The 15,694-nt window shown below is 36.1% G+C and overlaps 1 protein-coding gene and 1 long non-coding RNA gene across 3 annotated transcripts in view; one reads left to right on the top strand and one right to left on the bottom strand.

Annotated features, from left to right (window-relative positions):
- LOC109538855 overlaps positions 1 to 15,694 on the bottom strand; it is a 57,643-nt gene that overhangs the window by 10,179 nt on the left and 31,770 nt on the right. For both annotated transcript variants that reach the window (XM_019906259.2, XM_019906261.2), the window contains exon 4: positions 10,507 to 10,665. In XM_019906259.2, coding sequence (XP_019761818.1) covers positions 10,507 to 10,665 — 159 coding nt within the window. The remainder of the gene's footprint in view (positions 1 to 10,506; positions 10,666 to 15,694) is intronic.
- On the top strand, positions 3,291 to 3,759 carry LOC125505679. The gene is made up of 2 exons (XR_007282332.1): positions 3,291 to 3,527; positions 3,616 to 3,759. It is a non-coding gene; the product is annotated as an uncharacterized LOC125505679 (long non-coding RNA).

Raw genomic sequence — 15,694 nt, forward strand, 5'->3', positions numbered from 1 at the left:
CTTTTTGATAAATAATTCGTTCTTATTGCGAAATAGGAGCACTATTTATCAATCTGTAATAAAAGACGTGAGGAAATTCTGTCTTTTTTTAAAGATAAAAATTTTTGAGGCGAAATACCCAAAAAGAAGTTTGTAAAAAAATAAAAAATGTGTAGGTATGTAACTCCACAATTTTTTGTTCACTTTATTCAGTTTGATGTATCGAATGTTCGTCTCAGGTTGAAAACATACCAACGAAACACACACCCGTATTTCTACACTTCATTCGTATTTCCCATTGGTTTTGCTTTCAAATCAATTATAATTTCGCAATCGAAAAAGCTCCCACATCAATTCAAGGGGATCGCTGATGTGTTTTTGGTCTAGCATCAAGTGTAATTTCTAATTTTAAAACGCTATTTATTAGTGCCGCGTCCGCTCTGAAAAAAAGCCAGCGTTTTTATTTGTCACTTAATTCATCATTCGGAAAATGAACCGAAAATAGATGGGAAAATGTGGAAAAGTTGGATGGAAATTGTGAAAATGAATGAAAATTACGCCAAAAGCAAGTGCAAAAAGAAGAATGATAATCGGAAAGGTTGGAAAATATCCGATAACTTTGAGATGCTAGAGGACAATTTAGGGTCGAAATAGTTATTGAAATCAACAGGTCAAAGTAAAAAAAATCACTTTGACAATCATGAATGTGGTTTTAAAAACGACTTTAAAAAAATTAAAAGTCAGCAGGATTCTGGTAACTTTTTGCGACTAAAATTTAACACATGCTGGATTCAAGGAAAATCCAGCTTTGAAACTGGAGTATTAAGACATATTAGAACACATTAAGAACGTAAAATGTGTGTCTTTTGTTGATTTTTGGGCCTTAAGAGTTAGTTAACATCCTTACATCGTCAATGTTTCAAATGATCAGCGTTGCAAGTGTTTACGGAACACAAGAGGAGCTGCGGATTTTGAGTATTGGACAAATTATGGAAGACCGAATATTTAGCAAGATGATCAACTGAACGAATCGAGTTGTCGTACTCGCAAAAATGAACAAAGAAAATATGCGTTTATTGGTATTAAAGAAAGATGTAATTTCAGACGTTTTCGATTTAGACGAGTCTTGGAGACCGAAGGAAGAGGAAAGAAACAACCAAAGAGAAATTTACCTAAAACAAATAGAAACGTAAAATACTGGCAGTCTTGAAAAAGAGTTTCTTACTGCCCTTTTGCTATCATGAATTACTTGCATATTCAGAGCTGTGTTCGTTTGACAGCTTACAGTGAAAAATTACTTTACGCGACGGTCTAAATGCACGAACAACTCACAAGTTTGAATGCAAAATAATGATTTCATTAAAGACATAAAACATACAACTATAAAAGAAGTTCCTCTTTAAATGTAGTAGTAAGTCGAAGTAGACAGCATGTGGTGACCAGCAGATTCTCCAGATTTGTCTGCCCTGGATTATTTTCTTTGGCAGGCTTGAACGATGTGTTTCAGCATTTAGAATTAGCTGATATTAGTTGCTTTCTCAGTAATTAAATTCTTGAGAGAAAGCAGTTTTTGCAAAAAAATCGTGATCAAGTTTTACATAAAAAGGTCTGTTTGGCGATGTTGCCTGAGTAGTGACTTTCATTTGGCATTTTACAAAATTGAGAAACCCAGTGCGTAATTGGCCACTAATTAATGATTTTTAAATAATTTTATCAATTTGTGCCTGGCAAGTAGACTCTACTAGTAAACTTTGCCTTTAAACTAAAGCGCGGAACGGATGATTAGTGCTATGAACACATGTTTGCTCTCCCTCTACGCCATATGCTACGTTTTTTCGCAATCAAGAATAGAATTGCTAATCATGTTTGAATGTAATTTCGGACGTAAATTCAAGATCGTCTCGACTAGTTGAACTGTTAGCAGCGGATCTAAGACTATCTAGGACTGAGATAGGGACTCAATGAAGATTTCAATTGAGCCATTTAATTTTTTTTTCTAGACTGTGGCAAAAGATAGCATCTGGACTGGCCTCACCTATTCTTCGAGTGACTATATGAATAATGCCACTTAAATTGACCCACCCCATAACTACAAACATAATCCTGGCTAATTAAAGGCCCCAATATTGTTGCTAGTGGCGTGACCTTATTAGATCATAAACATGTTTATTTTTAGCCCGGAATTTTATACGAAATTATCGCTTGAACGTCGGGGTTTCGCCTAAAAAATGCACAATTAGAGCAATCAACACATTTTCAAATTATCACTATTCACAGGTCGAAAGAGTCCGTTCGTCGGCACTAGGCCTTGTCCGTCGTGACCGTAAAATTACGTTCAATTTGCGTCTAGCGGTATGTTCTTACTTTCGTTCGATGACTAACTAACCGATCCGATTTCTGATGCTCGAACCGCTTGATGCCGCTATTCGCGCATTCCGACTACGCGCGATGTCCAGAAAAAGATTTATACCGAGTGTTCGAGATTTTCTGTCACAGCAAATCGCCACTAACACGAAATTTTCCGACTTTTCTAACAGTTGCCCGCAAATCAAGCTCGCATTTACACGACAGAGTGAAACAAGACGCGCGCTTTGAGGAAGAGCGCAAACGTGAGGATGGAGGCTTACGCCCTTTGGCGTTTGCGCTTTGCAAGATTTTCGGTACCAAGTCGGAGCAAATTAGCTGCAATTTTTTTCAGTTGAACTTGAACAGYCGCGGAAGTGTAAAAAATTACAAATAACGCTTYMKRAAGCGTTATTTGTAATTTTTTACACTTCCGCGRCTGTTCAAGTTCAACTGAAAAAAATTGCAGCTAATTTGCTCCGACTTGGCACCGAAAATCTTAATCTGAACTCGACAATAACAATGCTTGCATCAATTTTTAATTAATGTAATAATCGGAAAAGAATTCAGGAAAATATCGGAAATCTTCCCTCTAAAAGCTGCTTTAAGCACACTAAATTAACGCAGTTGTTTTTAGCTCTTGAACAGCCCATCGATTCCGCCATGCTTGTTCAAAGCCTCGCGAGACTTTTTGGCTAAAAAAGTATGTAGTTTCTACAAAAGTTTTCGCGTAGGTATCGTTTTTGAGGTTCTAAATGCATTTTTTAATACCCTTGTGAAACTTGATTGATTTAAAGGCCTTGAAGAGCAAATTAGTCAACGCTCCTTCGCTCAACTGTTAAAACTTCTGGCTCTTATTTGATTATCAAAATTAATACAATCTGAGAACTTTTAGAGTTAGTCAAAGTTGAAGCGTGAAAGTTAAAGTCATTTGAAATGTTGACTTATCAGACAATTTTTCCAGTGTTCAGTCTGCAGAAACGTATAAAATTTATTGCACAACTTGAACTCAACTGCAGTTTAAAACTGTGCCACCAAATTTTGTTCAAGACAGTTTAACGCGATGTATAACTTTTTCAGTGTCGATTCCTGCCATTTCTTCTACAAACTGTCGAAGCTTTAAGCCTCTATTACATTCACTTCAAGCCGAAGTATATTCAAAAACATTACGAAAATGGAAAAAACATCCACAAAGTGCTTTATATGTAAGGGACCGCCAAAATATTGATATTTTAAAGTCATCTGAAACACTTGATTTCTCATTAACACAGACTGACTAAAAATTTTCGACAGTTTGCAGGTTTTTGATCGCTTATTAAGGACACTCCCTGTTCGACCAAACAAGTCATGGCTGATTTTCCAAAGCCCCACAACAGCGAACGTCTGCAGTAACGGGAATGAAGACCGAAAATAAAAATTTCATTCGTTTCCTTTCAATCAAGTGTAATTTTCATCGCTATTTCCTTCCACTTGCCCAGTCGATTGACTAATTCCATCCTCGTTTTCACTTAAAAATAGCATGTGATGTAACAGCACGGGGCCACATGACCTTTTAATGAAAATTATAATAACGTTAAGTAAAAGAATGTGACTGGAATTCCGTTATGAAGTGTGGTCACCTTAAAAGAATTTTGAATTCGTCGTTTAGCAGCAACAATTGGCGAGGCTTAAAGCAAAACGTGGGTTAGATTATCGACGGTTTTCCACAATAAAAAATGGGTTTACAAAGTTACAGAATTTTCACAGTTATCGAGCACCATTTTTTACTTAGCTTATCCACTCTCGCTATTGATCAAATAAAACTGGGACTCAGCGAAAGCATTTAAAGCTTTCCTCTAAATGAATAATGCAGGGTTCAAAATGTAGATCAGCTGATTTGTGATAAATTTCCAGCTCAAAAGTGCCTTCGGCACGCGAAGTTTTCATATGTTACTCAAGCGCAATGTTAACGCTTTTCACTGTTTAAATATTCTGTTCAATAGTGCACTCCCTGAAAACTGTTCCATATTGCACCTACTCATAGGAAAGGTTTAAAAGCTCCATTTATCCTGATAGATCAACTTGCGATAATGGAAAATATATTTATATAAAAAAACTCAGTTTCCCTTAAAAATCGAATTTGATACAAAGCCACCGATTTACGCGGGCTCAAAACAACACGCAAACTACTGCACTTCAAAGCTATCCTCACACTGGAATTTTCATTGTTCAGCTCGAAAATCGGGACAAAGAGGAGTTTCGGGAAAAGTGGCAAAGTCTGAATTCGTTCCGGTTCCGCACTTTCCTAACCACAGACAATACTGGGGCATCGATCGCAATGGAAAAGTGGAAATGGAGCTAACTTCGAGGCATTTCGTGGTGGGGGAACGCGCAGAGCTCAGCTGGTGCAATGGATAAGGAGTGTTGCACAAAAAAAGCAAATTTCATTAAGTACCTCACCCAGTTTCGAATTAAATTTGCTGGACTAAACTATCGGTTCTAATTGAGCTTCAATATAATGGGTATAACTTGTTTTTTAGGGGCGCTGGTAGCTGTTGATCTTAATCTGAAACGTTTAATCCCCAGCATTTATTAGAATGATTACTTAAAACCACGCAGCCATAATTAAGGAAATTTTATTTTTGATCGGGACACGGCAAAAGTAGCATGCCAAGAGGAAATTTGAAGCTATTAGGAGTGAGCTGAGTGAACCGTTAGAGCAGCGTTTCTTAAACTATGTTCCGCCGAACCAAAATTTTCGCGAAAATCATCGAACGGTTCCACCAAAAATTACGTCGTCTTTTTCATAACATTCTTTGTAACTTAATTCAAAAGAAATTCCTGGGTTCCAGTCAATTTTATTGTTTACCATTTAAAATGTTGCAAATACGTTTCGGTGTTTTTCTCCACCATCATCAGTTTGTATGTATGGCTGTTTCTCCTTCACATTTGGCAAACCATTCCGGAATGGTTTGCCAAATGTGAAGGAGAAACAGCCATACATACAAACTGATGATGGTGGAGAAAAACACCGAAACGTATTTGCAACATTTTAAATGGTAAACAATAAAATTGACTGGAAACCAGGAAGTTCTTTTGAATTAAGTTGAAATACAGTCAGGAAAATATACACAAAGATATTCTTTGTAACTTTCATAACAGTATTTCTGAGCTAAAGAACGAAGTGCACACTTTTTTTAGGGCATAATTTCGAATCCAAATTTGCTTCTTATTTGGAATAAATTTGTTGCTTAAAATAACCGATTTAAGACACAGTTTTACAAAAAATAATTAATTTACGTTTAACCCTTCAGGACAAACACGTAAACGAAATTACTACCCATTAAACGGTTCTCGCTTTTAATAGAAAGATAGAATTTTGGACGACTTGTGCGAGTTCTCACGACTCTGATTGCTTCCCAACAATAAAGAACTTTTTACAAGAAGAAAGCGTTAAAATGAAAGTTTTATTGAAATTACATCAGCTTCATCGCCGCACTGCTTTTTATTGCAGATAATTCATTTACAGACTGTTGCCCTGTTCATACCAGAACCATAATATTTAAAGAAGCAAAGAAGGAATTACTTATTTTTTATATATTGTGATTGCATAATATTTAAGTAAACCTTGGGTACCAGGGAAAATGTGGGAACAATAAGAGGGTTCCATTTATGAAAAAGCATAACAAAACACTGCTTTAGAATATTAACGAAAGCTGTATTTTTTCAACTTTATCAACATTTTTGGGAATAATTAAAATCCGGTTGCGCTATTGGTTTTTCTTATTGAATAAAGTCACATTTACATTGAGTTTGATCTGTGTGTGGTCGTTCGATAACGCTTAAATGTACAGAAGATTTTTAAATAGTTTCTGAACAGTTTTCAACATAGAAGAAGCTGAAAAAACTTGTGCAAATAAAGGATGAAAACACACAAAAATAATAAAATAGAAACGTTATACAAACAAAAATATATAGTTTTTATCTTCAGCAAGCAACAAAAAAAGTGTTAACATAATGGTTATTTTTCAAAGCAGGAGGCATCTGTTGGACCTAAAGAATCAGATTTTCGTCCCTTAAGTATTTAGACTTTTAGTCCTTCAGGCTATTTTCATTGTAAAGGCTATTCATCAATTTGAGAATTTTTGTCAAGATGAGAGAGGACTTCTCTCTCTGATGTTCAAATAAAAAGTGCATTGACAAAAATGTATCGATGTAGAAAAAGCCAATTGATTGACTACAAAATCAGTTTTTTTTACAATTTTTACCACCAAGAACAAGCCAGCTAAACAATAATGAGAAACATTACAAATGCGCTTAAAACACTGGGAGTTGGCTGAAAAGCGAAAGGCTGGGCCCGATAACCACCTTTCTGCACACAATGGAAGCCTAATGACATTAATTAGCAGGAACAATAAATGTTAATGAGACAAATAAGCGCGAGAAAGATCAGTTAAATAACAATTAACGTCAGCGAATAATAAACACACACAATGGTTTGAGCAAATAGAAGAAAATTGAGTTTTACGACGCTTCGCGTTCAAGTGAAAGTAAATTGTACAGTTCTGGAAATGATTGAAAACGATGAAAACATAAGAGGAAACGGACTTGGACTCACAAATAAGTACCACTTGGATGGATGCGTGAGGAATGACAAGAGAAACAAAGGAAAAAAAAGAGAAAAACTCAGCTTTACCAGAACGTACTAAAATATGTGATATTTAGGCAGATAAATTCCACAAAACGCTTCCTCGCTGCTCGTCCCGATTTTGCTCATTTCTCGGAAGCAAAATGAGCAAGAGTTCTTATTTTTACAATTTTCAATAATTTGACTGAAAACCGCGTGGCATTCGGTTGCTGCCGTTTCTCGAAAGGCCTGTTATTCTAAATATTCCTTAGCAGCATTTTTAAACGTGTTTACACATTGTATGGTTTCAGATTATGTTACATAACGAGAGGCAAAAAAGACGCTGACTTGCCTAGTTTCAGCAACAGATGTATGTGAACAAATTCCCAACATCCTTTCGTCTAATTTTTCGCCATTAGTTATTGTCCAGCATGTTTTTTACTATTCAACTGCGAGCCGAGTTAATGAGCGCGGAATTTTGAAATATAGTTTTCTTTGCAGTGAGGCCCAGAGAATTAGAAAAAGCTGAAAACATTACAAGAACAAGTTTTAGTGTGGCAAAGTCCAAGCCGACTCTTGCAGAAATTTCTGCCAATCATCTGTATCGCGTCATTAAAAGGATCGCCCGAGTGATATAAAGGAAATTAGCCTATATTTGCCGCTTTTGTTGGGGCAAATCGCCATTTCCCTGCAGTTTAACGTGAAAGGTCAGCTGAGCTTCCATTTTTATCGTTAAAATTGATCTATTGTGCCAGTAACGAGTTTGCTCAGGTCCATAAAAGCCGTTGAAAATCTAATAAAATGTCAGAAACCCACCAGGGTTTACCAACAAGCTTGAATTGTTAATGGTAGACATATTTTGTTTCCGTTCGGGTTTTATCTCAAAATATCAAACCGCTGGACGCTGCTAGGCTCGGTTAACTACCTTTTCCAGGAAAAGCAAATCTTCAGCTCCATCGAAACGTGAGATTGAAATTTACGACTCAATTTAAAGTCTCCGGGAAAGGGATTTTTCGATCTCTAGAAAATTGGGCATGTTCCTGCTTTACTGGGGCCCCAATCCCACTATTAATGAAAATCGGCGTTATTTGAGGAAATTAGTTTACCTGGTGAAAACTTCGTCCATTCGAAAATATCTTTCCTTCCCTGGCTTGCTCTTTGAGCAATCATCTCTTGACCCACTTTAACATCAACAAGTATTTTCCATGAATATCTAAGAGCTATTTCAGGCGCCTGAAGATTCTGTTTGCCCATGCATATCCAATGACAAGCCAAAGAAAACGAAAAAGAGCGCCATTAAAACGACGGAAACGCTCCTGAAGTCTGTTCGTTGAGACGAATCGCCTTTTACATTTTTTTCTCGTTAGCCTCAAGTCCGCTTCGTAATGGCATTCTATAAGGAGCATTATTTTGCAATTAAGAGTGGCAAAAAACCCTTGATAATGCCATGGTCGCAGCGACTTTTCACTATTTTTAAATCCTAACAGTATTTCAAATTAGTACCAATATTAAAGAGTGGAAATGTGCTCAGATGAATCAGCAAGAAGGCCAAAGGAGCCGAAGAATGAAAAATGTCACTTCTTGTACATTTAGCAAAAATGCTACCAGATTTTGGATCAATATAAGCATACAAGCTACGCACCCAACATGAGAACATGACAAGATTAATAGTGAATCTAAATAAATAAATTAGGAAAAAATACTTGTGAATACCCGAACATTTGTAGAAGCTGAGAAGTTTTCATTATCTCTTATAGTGATTGCTCGCTAATTACCCAAACAAACCCAAAACCCATATCCACACAAGCTAACAATTTTCCTAATCGTGTTTATCAACTTAAATTAGCGATGATTAAATCACTTGACCTACCAGTTTGAGCTAATGTGTGGGTCAACTGTTCGCATTCAATTAAATTACGATGTCCATCTGGATATTAGAGGAACATCATCCTATATTATCCAGAAGTATTTTTTAATAAGGTCAATGTCAATTACTCAAAGTAGGTGGGTCAATAATAACATTTTATAAGTAGGCGATTATTGAAAAATGTAACTTTAAGCTGCACGATTTTCCGTTAAGTTTATGCGTGTTTCAATTTCTTTTAATTGATGCGGGATCATTGAATGAATGAAAGTATGGAAAAGTAACAAATCATTTCCAAAACAGTTAATGCGTTATTAACCACTTGAAAACTGAAGCGTGAAATTGATATCTACTAAGCACGAAAATTGTATATACATAATCATTTTTTCATATCAATAAGTGTCAATTACAAACAAAGCATTGTTTAAAGGCTTTTTGTTAAATACGATATCAAATTAGCTACAAGTTGAATTGGAAAAAGTGGTTGATTTCGTCTGTTTCAAGAAATCAGTAAAAAACAATGCAGAAAACCGCACACAAATGACACAAATAGTTACATTTCCAGGTCAAAAATACACAAATAATAACGCATTCAAGAATGATCTAATTGAAACATTTAAGTGATGTCGCAAAAGTGGTTGATTTTACTGGCTATTCGAGCAAAAGTCAACAAAAAGAAGTGGAGTGTTTCTAAAGGGTGCGTCAGGATTAATTGGACAAAATTCCCAAATGTATTTTTTCCCTCCCTGTTATTAAAAGTTGTCCATAGCAGCAATCATTCAATTGTAAATATGCATTTAGCCGCAATAAAGAGATATTTTGCAGTGGCTTAATTAAGAAGAGAACATGCCAGAGACAAGTGAAACAAATAAAAACTTAGACTTAAGAAAGAAAACACAAGATAATAGGAATTGAAAAAGAGGATCAGTTTCATAGTAACTTCTTCGAGGATATTCGTGTATGATTAAATTAATTTATGAACAAATGTGTATTTTAATATGTTGCAACCGACCAACTTTATCTGATACCGATTCAGCACATGAGAAATAGTGTAAAAATCTCGCAGATTGATTTGATCCTTTGCAAAAGAATGGTGGGTATACGAAAACATTTTTTTCTGTAAAAGATTTGCGATGTAAGCAGGCTTGATTTATTAGAAAGTTTAATTGATATTTACAATCTAATGGAACACAGCAGTAAAATATTGGCGGTTTGCGTAATCTTGCAGTCTCATTGTTTTATGAGCTAGATAAGATGGAAAAAACGTTTTCCGATATGAATAAGTATCTTATCTATTCGGTCAAATTCCTTTCCTGGTAGATCAGGTTTGTTTCATTCGGGCGAAAACGTAAATGTAGAGTATGTATGAAAATGCATTATTTCCTTCAAATTGTTTGCTTCTTTTGCAAAATTCGATAGCGCATTGAGCCAGAATAAGTGCTATTTATTGACACTGGCACAAGATAGGTCGGTAAACATCTGTTTTAATGAAGAATCCATTAGTAAGCAGCCGTAAAAGTTCGTGAAAAGATAGCGGAATAGCAAACATTGAAAAGAAACCAAACACAACGCAGATAACTAATAGAATACAGGTTGATTTATTAGTAAAAAAATGAGCGTAGGTGCCCCGAACATTTCTCTCTAACAGTTTTAGTGAAGATTTGATATGTTAGATCGTTGCCCTCCATGAAAAGGCTCGTAAATTAACTCTCACCTTTCTGTTCTATTATAGACGATGTGGTTGGTGTCATTTTTTAAAACAGGCGAAGACATGACGAACTCGTGCTCACAAAATGGCGGATCATCCGGTAAGTCGACTTCCTGCGGTTTCGATTGTTGGAAAAATGTTACTCGTACTTTCTCTCGTTCGTCTCTGAAATTAAAAGTCTCTTTAGAATGCATTCTTTTTTCACATTTTTCATCTGTACGATAACGTCCAGCTTAGATGAAGAGTCCCACAACAATGAAGAATCTTCACAGATAACGAAGTTCACTTCAGCTATTTAATCAGATAGGTTTTAATAGTTAGTCGACGCTAATGATGAAGAGATTGTGATTGGAATGATATCTAGCATTCGCAGGAGCAGACGAGCCAATCACAGTGACACAGTCAAAACTTTGAGAATGGCTGTGGCAGATGTATGCGAAACGTCAGGTTGAAATATCAACCGATAAAACTATTGAAACAAATTAAAAAATGGTTGTCTTAGACTAACTGATAATTGGTCTAATTGTATTATTTTATCTCAAGTAAACACCATAATAAATGGATTGTAAAAAGTGCTGTAACTATTAAGCCATAATGTTTTACATGTGGGTTTTTCTTGTTTTCAGGTGTTCTTAGGCCCGGTTCCACCCTCTCCGATTAAAATGTTAATCATTGATTAAAACTATTTAATCAACACGGTGCGTTTCACCATAATTTTAACCACGATTATAGCCAGTGGTTAACTTAATCGCCTAAAATGGTTGGTTATTGACGATAATCACGATTAGTGTGGCATTATAACCTCAACCAATTTTGCAAACAACAAATTAAACGCATTATGGGTTTGTTTTATAACGATATTTTGTCATCCCCTGATGAGGAGATTGAGATTCAGATGGCTAGAAGACCCCGAATATTTAAACCGCGAGTCAATTATTTTGAAGTCATGGACAACTTGAGTTTTTTACGCGATTTTGATTATTACAGTAATTAATTGCCCTTTCGTATGTGTTGCTCTGAAAATAACGACACTTCTATGAAAATCTTGTTAATGTTTTCGATAATATTTTCATCTGTTGCTTTGCAACGTTCGATAATTAAGCACGATTAATGGAGAGTTCTGGTGTACAAAGCACTTAAAACTAGATTAGTGGCATCAAACAGTACAAACGTACCCAACGTTTTGATGGTCAAATGTTTGCAATTAATAAATATTGTAAAAAATCTTTAGCGCTAGTCGAAATTGAGAAGTCTATACTATACAAAAATATAGAAAGTAGGCCTGGGTAACACTGAGTTGAGTTGCGCTTTTGAGTTGATGCCGCTCTGTGATTTGTGAGTTATAACTCATCGCGCCTCGCTCGGCGCCCCCCAAATTGCGCTTGGAGCGCAATAATTCTTGAAATCAGACCTTTTAAAGGACATTTTTCAGTTAGCTGAAAATTCGTTGGTTTTTAGCATCGCTCGGAAATTGAATTGGTTCTTGGGAATCTGTTAACTTTCGGATAAGAGAAATTTGCCTAAAACTCAATATTGCTATACAAACGCCTCAAGCAGAAATACAATGGCGAAATGAAACACCTTCATACTTACAACATTTGTGTTTCCACACGGTACACACGAGCAAATTTTTTGCTTGTTGAATCGGGAATTTTTGCTAAGAAAACCGCTTGTGTTTTCTATACACACACGATAAATTTAATGAGTCGTAATTGTTGTTTGCGCTCTCGGTGCAAATATAATAAACGCACACAATTGCGATACTTTGCGAAAACGAGCGCGTTTCCGTAAACTGTCTATGGCGAGTTTTGTTTGATATTTCAATGGAAATCAACCATGTTAACCTGTCCCGTAAACATTTGTCGCTTGTTTAAACATAAATAGTTTTCAGTCAAATATTTCGCGGAATTTTCGGTCGAATTCACCAGTGCCGATGCAATTGAAACTAACGCTGAATATCACGATTTTTTAGAAAGTAGCATTATTCCTGTTCGCGCTGTTGTGTTCATGGCTTGTGAATCGACAGCACCCACAAACGACAACTTACTGAATTTACACATGATGCGAAAAATGTTTGCCGGTAGCCAGTCATGGCTAAAAAAAAATTATCCATGCGGAAAATGTAGGTTGGCTTTAGTGGCTTTTTCAATTAGATAATAGAGATGTTTCGAGTTTCGCAATTATTCGCTCAAGAGCTAGAGCCGACTTGTGAAAGTACCTGTTAAAATCCCGAGTAAAAGTGATAAAGGAAAGATTTTATTGGGAGAGCGAAAAATGCAATGTACCTGTGAACAGGTTCCACCCACGAGTATCGGACTATTTTTAGAGTTCCCCCGACTTTGGGTATCAACAGGCAATATTGAAAAGCGAAAGGCTTGTTGCCAACTCCAAAAATACTTATTTAATGGATTTATGTCTAAAGTTTCTAATAACATTTGGCCATTTGTTGCTTCCCCTAAGGCGGTAGTTGGGGATTAAGGCGCCAATGCTATCGATGTAGTGACATTTTTTGTGCACAGTCCAATTTTCCAAAAATTCGGACGTTTCTTTCTTAATAATAATAATCGTATCAGTATTTTTGCTTCCTTTCTTAGGGCCTTAAAAGATCAATTTAATTTTTCAAAACGAGTTAGTTGAAACGGTAAGAGATGTTCAATTGGAGACAGAGACAAAAATAATACGTTGTGAAATTATTTGTGGAATTGATTAAAAACCACCGTCGTAAGCGATGGCATTTCAAAATCACCATCTTTAATTTATTTTTAATAGCACAAACTGGTAAATTTTGTTTAACTTTCAGGTAGCCAAGTTCTTCGGGAATTTCACGGTATGAAAGCAGTTAAACAAATATTTATATTTCGGCCAGCTGCTATAAAAGCTCGTTTATTAGAAAGAGGGGCATACATGTATCTTTACGCTGTTGTAATCACACATGAAAGCGTTTTTTTTGGGTTTTTAAAACTTTGCATGTTGATTTTAATTGTCTTTAAGCTCTGGAATGTCGGAAATTTTCAAGCAGAGAAACACAGACAAGAAAGCAAATGTTTTTAAACTTTAACTTAAACTTAATGTCTGCCCGCCTAAAGTCTGTGTGTTCCTATTGGTTGGAGGTCTGTCAATTCGTCCGCCGTCGTACGAACTGACAGATCGCCAACCAATAGAAACACTTTCGTATCATCGTACCATCGTATAAACGGATGCATCGCAGGCTTAATGTTCACAAATTATTTGCTTTTTCTTTATCTAATAAGGATTAATTCACAAACAGAAATCGATCAGGTTTGATAAATGCCTTCTATTTGCATCGTTTTCGCCACTTTACCTTACTTAATCCCGCTAGTCGATCATTTTAGATATTCCGTCTTATCTTGCACATAAGTTTGGTTTGTATCATCTTATACTTGCTATTGTCTCCCAATTTCATTTGTAATTTGATATTGCGCTATTAATATTAGCAGATTACTGTGTGTGTAAGTGGAAGTTGTTCAAAGTGTACTGCAGAAATATAACGAAATAAAAAATCACTCAAATTTCCTCACTCATGCTCTCATGACTTAATCGAGTTTTCAATTCTCTATTCAACGATGCCAAAACGAATTATGTAGTTAAATGGTTCTTGAGAAACTTCGAAAAAAGCAGCGTAATGTTCAAGTGGATTTTGCAACTCAAAAAAAAACCACGCAATTCTAAAACTTCGTGAAATCAAGACTTTTTTGAGAAAACTGGCAACCAATAGAAACACTTTCGTACCATCATCGTACAAACGGATGCATGGGACACGGGCTTAATGTTTGCCCAATAAAATAACCAATATTTATGCTTTAAACAGGGAAATGATTTATAACCGAGCCATATAAACAATAACATCAGCTGTGCGTTGATCACATCTAGAAATATGTTGTTGTTCAGTTAAAAATTACTTGTTTATTGTTCCTGTAAGTCAAGGTCTCGCTGGCTAGATTCATCCGATTTCAAACTTTTCAGGCAAAATGGCGCAATATTTTAGCGAATTTTAGTCTTAATATTCTCTTATTAATAGTAACTTACATTTAAAGCTCTAACCTTGAAAGTGGCCCAGTCGCAAAAAGTTGTCCGATTTGCGATTATTTAACAATCTGAGTTTCAAGTGCCCAATTGTAAGGATCATGTTGGCCATTTACATAACAGTGTATCTGACAAGTGTATGATATTGAATCAAGAGTCGTCCTTCACGCAGCTATTTTATCTTAATTTTTTTAATTGACGTGGGCCGAGCAAACGCTTCATCCTCATTTCATTTATGAAATGCAATTAAATAAAATTAATTGCTTGCAAACTTGCTCTGCAGCTCTACTTGGAGAGATTTGTCTGTTATCTCTAATCAAATCGCCTTTGCATAATCGATAGCTAGCTCTGGACAGAAGGGCACTCAATGAGCACAAAACATCAGAAATACCAGACTTAATGTTAAATGTTGGGTTAAAATGGCATTTTTCATTAACAAAACCCAGCAGTGATCAACTTAAAACAATGAAACCCAGTGTATTGATTGGGCGATAATTCCCCTTTTCACTCACCCGTTTGGCGCCTTTTAGTCTGTCACCCCTTCACAAGAAAATGCAATGAAATTCTAATTAAATCCCAACTAAACTGTCTACAGCCCGAAACCGTAGCTGATTCCACACCGCACAGGTAAAGCGTCCAAGGACGAAAAAACTGGTCAACTAATCCCTATTAGGTTATAAACCCAATATAAAATAAATTCAAAACATGCCAAATCGAGTTATTTCTGCGACGATGCCACTACAGGGCATGGCAACCATGCTCCCTACACTCACGGAGCCACGCCTCCAAACAGGATTGTTTTCATAGTTTCCAAGGTGAACGACAGTGGCGCTAACTTGCAGCCAACGAAAACTACCCATCTGTTTTAGTGATTCGATTTTCGTGCGAGCAATATGCATCAGATGGCGCCAGCAGACCGGACTGTCGAACAGTCTTTAGGAGTAAATCATCGAAATTTGAATATCAGACAGTTAGGTGCAAGATTAGTGAAAAATTTCATGTTTTTCGTCCCGTTTTTGCTCATTTCTCGGAAGCAAAATGAGCAAGAACGCTCATTTGTACATCATTCTAGAGATAAATAAATGGCCTTTTTAGGAAGTGAACCATGGATGGGGAAATGTTGGCAGTTTTCTCAAAAATTGCTTGAATT

The sequence above is a fragment of the Dendroctonus ponderosae genome, unplaced genomic scaffold, assembly GCF_020466585.1.
Source record: "Dendroctonus ponderosae isolate FM_Combo_2020 unplaced genomic scaffold, Dpon_F_20191213v2 Dpon_F_20191213_9, whole genome shotgun sequence".
In the NCBI taxonomy this organism is placed as follows: Eukaryota; Metazoa; Arthropoda; class Insecta; order Coleoptera; family Curculionidae; genus Dendroctonus; species Dendroctonus ponderosae.